This window comes from Dasypus novemcinctus, chromosome 22 (genome assembly GCF_030445035.2).
Source record: "Dasypus novemcinctus isolate mDasNov1 chromosome 22, mDasNov1.1.hap2, whole genome shotgun sequence".
NCBI lineage: Eukaryota > Metazoa > Chordata > Mammalia > Cingulata > Dasypodidae > Dasypus > Dasypus novemcinctus.
The window spans coordinates 6,773,158-6,778,293 of NC_080694.1; the positions used below are offsets into that span (position 1 = coordinate 6,773,158).

At 35.2% G+C, this 5,136-nt stretch overlaps 1 protein-coding gene across 1 annotated transcript; it reads right to left on the reverse strand.

The window, feature by feature from the left end:
* Positions 1-1,472: 1,472 nt before the first annotated feature.
* On the reverse strand, positions 1,473-2,411 carry LOC101443510 (olfactory receptor 14C36-like). Its single transcript, XM_004461669.1, has one exon. The coding sequence runs from the start codon at positions 2,409-2,411 to the stop codon at positions 1,473-1,475; it is 939 nt and encodes a 312-aa protein (XP_004461726.1).
* Between the last annotated feature and the right edge of the window lie 2,725 nt (positions 2,412-5,136).

Consider the following 5,136-nt stretch of genomic DNA (forward strand, 5'->3'; position numbering starts at 1 on the left):
CATTTATCAAATTTCTCTCCTTTTACTGAGGAATAATATTTTATTGTTTATTTGTTGATGGGCATGAGTTATTTTTAACTTTTGGCTATTGCAAATAATGCTTAAATAAACTTTGATACACAAGTATATGATTTCTGTTTTCAAATTTTGGGATATGTATCTAGGAATTGAAATGCCAGATCATATGGTAATTTTTGTGTAGCTTGTTGAGAAAATGCTGAACTGTTTTCCTCAGTAGTTATACCTTTTTGCCTTACAACCAACAATGTAATATATTTCAGTTTCTCAACAGCATCATCAAAACTTGTCATTTTGCATTTTGAAAGTAATAGTCATCTGAGTAATTGTAAAGGGGTATCACACTGTAATTTTGACTTGCTGTTTTTACTGGTGAAGTATATTGAGCTTTTTTTGGTTAATTGATTTTTTAAATTTATTTTTTAAAGATACATAGATCATGCAAAATATTACATTAAAAAATGTAAGAGATTCCCATATACCCCACTCACCACCACCCCACGCTCCTCCCACTTTCATCAGTATATCAGTATGGCACATTCATTACATTTGATGAATACATTTTGGAGCACTGCTACACCACATGGATTGTAGTTTACATTGTACTTTACACTCTCTCCCAATCCATTCAGTGGGTTTTGGCAGGATATATAATGTCCTGCATCTGTCTCTGTAATATCATTCAGTACAACTCCAAGTACTGAAAATGCCCCCATATTACATCTCTTCTTCCCTCTCCCTGTCCTCAGCAATTCCCAAGACCACTGTCTCCATCAGTGATACAGTTTCTTTCATTGCTAGAGTCCCAATAATTCTATAATAAAATACTAGTAAGTCCACTCTAATCCATATTTTATTCCTCCATCCTGAGGACCATAGGATGGCAATGTTCAATCCACCCCTAACTCAAGAGGGGCTTAGATCCCACATAGCATATTGTGCAGAACTCCCACATATCACCCCTCCACCTTTACCTTACATTGTTGTGGAAACTTTGTTGCAGGTTGCAAAAAAGCATCATCAAAATATTACGTCTAGCTATGGTCCACAGGTTACATTTGGTGTATTTTTTCCATATACTTCTGTACTATTAATACCATGTATTAGTATCATAAATTTGTTATAGTTCAGGAAAGAGTGCTCTCCTATTTGTACTGTTACCCACAGTCTGTCTCAAACCACATGGTTCACTGTGTTATACAGTTCCATGCCTTGTACAATTCATCAAAAATATATGCTCAGTGACTCTCAGTTTCATCAGAGACCTGATTAGGTTAGAGTTTATTTTGATTTACAAAAAGTGTTTTTAAAAAGGTCAGAGATAAACAGGAAGGCATAATAACTAGGAGGGAAAGACCTACTTTGTGATCAAGGGGGAGCAGAAATTCCTAAAACACTAGTCTGAGAATTGATTTTTTTTTCATGATTGAAAAATTCAGCTTCAAACAATTATGTTATCTTTTTCCTGAATAAAGCTTTCTCCTCATAACTCTCTTTACAGCTTCCTTTATCTTCTTGTTTCTAAGACTATAGATTATAGGGTTCAAGAAAGGAGGGACTATAGAATAGAACACAGAAGTGACCATGTCCTGAATTGTGGGTGAGCTGGAGGTTGGCTTCACATACACAGCAGCAGCTGAGCTGAGAAAGACGGTCACCACAAGGATGTGAGGGACACAGGTGGAAAAGGCCTTTCCTCGTTCACCTCTGGTTGGAAACTTGAGCACAGTAGAAAATATGTAAATATAAGACGTAATGATGAAGGCAAAGCAGCCACCAGCAACCACCACTATAGAGATGAAAATTAAAATTTCATTGTTTAAGGTGTCAGAGCAGGAGAGCTTCAGAAGAGAGGGCATGTCACAGAAGAACTGATGGACCACATTGGACTGACAGAAAGACAGCCAGAATGTGTTGCCAGTGTGGAATCCAGAGAAGGCCAAACCACTGAGGACAGAAGCTAGAGTCATTTGGACACAGATCTGAGAATTCATAACCATAGAGTAGTGGAGGGGCTGGCAGATGGCCACATAGCGGTCATGGGCCATGATGGTGAGAAACAGCAACTCTACATAAGCAAACAAAAGCACAAGGAAGGTCTGAGCTGCACATCCAGCCTTGGAGATTGCCCTGTTGTCAAGCAGGAAGATGACACATGCTTTGGGGACTGAGACAGAAATGTAGCACATGTCCAAGAAAGATAGATTCCTAAGGAAGAAATACATGGGGGTGTGAAGACTCTGGTTGAGAGTGGTTACTGTGACAATGAGAAGGTTCCCCATCAGAGCTGCCAAGTACATCAGTAGGAATAGCATGGCATGTAAGACTCTGAGCTCCCACACATCAGAAAATCTCATAAGCAGGAATTCAGTCACTGTTGTGAAGTTTGGCATCTTAGGAAAATTTACCCTGGCCATAAAGAATGAGACAAATAATCCCTAGGAAACATGCAGGATCCACAGGTAGAAGGAATTAATCTAAGCTCGTATATTGCCTCACGTTTAAAAAATTTTATGCAATTGAAATGTTTTTGTCAGTAGGTTATAACATGTTTCCTCATGCTCCTTTGGTCTCCCTGCTTCCTACACTTGTTTTGAGAATAGGGTAGCAGTAAAATATATTTATGGACTTGTGCATATGTTTCCATATATTTCTCTCACTATTTATAAAATGGATCTACTTGAAGTTAAAATTTTGCCTAGAAGATTAAAAAGATTTCATATAGGCAATTTCTAAGCATTCCTGTCTCATTAATAATGTCCCATGAATGTTAATATTTGTGATAAAATAATGGCCTTGTAGAATCTGACTAGTGATCAGAGGGTACTATTTACTCAGAGCCTATCAAAATACTGTAATTAATTATAATCCAGTCCATAACCACTAAATTTTCCCACTAAATGCCATCATACATCTCTCATTCTTTTCCATGTACTTCTTGCAGGTATATTGGTGCTTAGTTTTCTCTGTTCAAAAAGAATCACTTGCAACTCTTGATAGGTAGATATTACCTATGGGAGAAAATATTTAAATATTAATATTAGGTTCACTAAATTTAATATATTTATTCTTTTTTGTGTTAAATACTGTTATCGCTTCCCATAAAATCTGAACATATTTCAGAACTTGAAAAACCTGATTTTATAGAAAGGCATTGCTTCATGGGTGGCTCATAAGTGGATGTTATACTCGTACCTGATTCCTTCATAAAGTTCTTTTCCAAAATCACCCTTAGTGAAACCCCTGCTTAACCCTGAAGTCCTGAAAGTTTTCTTCTGAAGTTCCTTCAGCTTTGAGTCATATTTTAATTCATGTCATCAAAATGGCAATGGCTTTCCTTGTTGCCTTGAACCCACAGAATGTACTTTTCAGACTTGCTTATCCAGCCTCTCTAATCCTCAGTGCTAATGTACTTCACCCTCCTGCTCTGTGTCCCTTTTTCTCCTGACAAATGTAGTTACTTCTAGAGAAGCGCTGCTCACTCTAAGAAGGCAGAATGCCTGTCACTTTCAGACTGACCTCCTGAGTTCAGGAATAAAAACTTTCTGTCTCTGTTCCTCTTTATTTCATAATCCTTCAAAAAACTACTTCAATAAGGGGTTGTTGGTCTTGTTTTATCCCAACAAGTTTATTGAAAACTTACAGATAGCATTGTATAGTGACTCTGATTAAAAATGGCTTACTTCAATGTTTACAGGAAGGTCTAGCCTATTTAAGCCAGGTTTATGCAGAAGTTGAGATCATAACTGCTTAATTTTTTTTTCCTTACTAAATTCCATATCAGACTTCTATTGCATTACAAAATTTCAAAGGATTTCATAGTTGGAAAACAGCAAACATATTTTATTATTTCACAATCACCAATCAATTGTAGGTTCTAGCCTGAATTTATAATGTGTCAGCAGAGCAGGATTAAGAAGATATTGCAGAAGATACATTTATATCTTGAATCTACCATTTCTTTGCTATGTATGTAAGCTTCATATATACTTTTGACTCTTTCTTTTTCTATAAAATTTATAAAAAACACCTACTTCATGAATTTAATATTTTATAATTAGAGAGTCTCATAATGGTAACAATGTTAATGGAAAAGTAAACCGGCAAGTAATAAAATTTTTTAAAGGGGGGGGTTAAGCACTACATTTCTTCCACTCAAATTCATATTGCTCTTTGTTTCAGAAGCAAACAAAGAAGTAAAGGAATGCCAGCATCCTGAATTCGATGACACATTTTTCCTTTAAAAGAATTAATTAACATAAAATGTTAAGTATATGTAAATAGAGACTGTAAATCTAAGACTATTCTTAAATAGTATACAGGTTGCAGGAGGATAACTTGCAAAGTAATGTTCTCATGGGATAACTAGGTTATTGCACAGGTGTTCATGTCCATCAAATTGTAAAAGCAAATGATTTTTTGCCTTTTCTGCAAAGATCTAAAGAATTAGAAGACATATTTTGATAATTATTACATTAATTTGTTTATTGATTTAGACATACTTGCAATCTTTAATTTATTTATCTCTATCTTTAAAGATATTTTAGGGTGAATTATCTGCAGACAGCAGAAATTTGTTTGGAAGCTGTGGATCTCAAGTATGAAAAATGTTTACATGGTTTTCATGATATGTGATGAAAAATTCCTAGAATTACACCTGAAAGGGTCATGTGCACTATTTATTTTTATGACAAAGATTCACTTATTCACTACGTACTACTGACTAAGCATAGGAGGGTGCTGGGTAAAGAGAAAATTATATGAAATTAATCATTGAAAGTGATTGATTAGCAATAATACATAAACCATTGATATTATCCTTTTTAGGAAAAACACATCCCATCGGAATTAGATCTGTTTAAATGTAAATTTCAATTATATTTCTGCCTACTGAAGCTCTGGTTGGTGTGCAGAGCTGCTCCTGCCCCTGCTCCATCTGATGCGGCAATCAGCTCACTTTTTGCTTCCATGAACAGCTATGAATTCTTCTATAACTGCTTGAACTGAATTTATTTCATTGAATGAAAAAGAAGAGATTTGTCTCATTGTGAGAGAACCATATATATATAAATATATAAATATATATATATATTACATAATCCCTTTGACAGTTTTTCT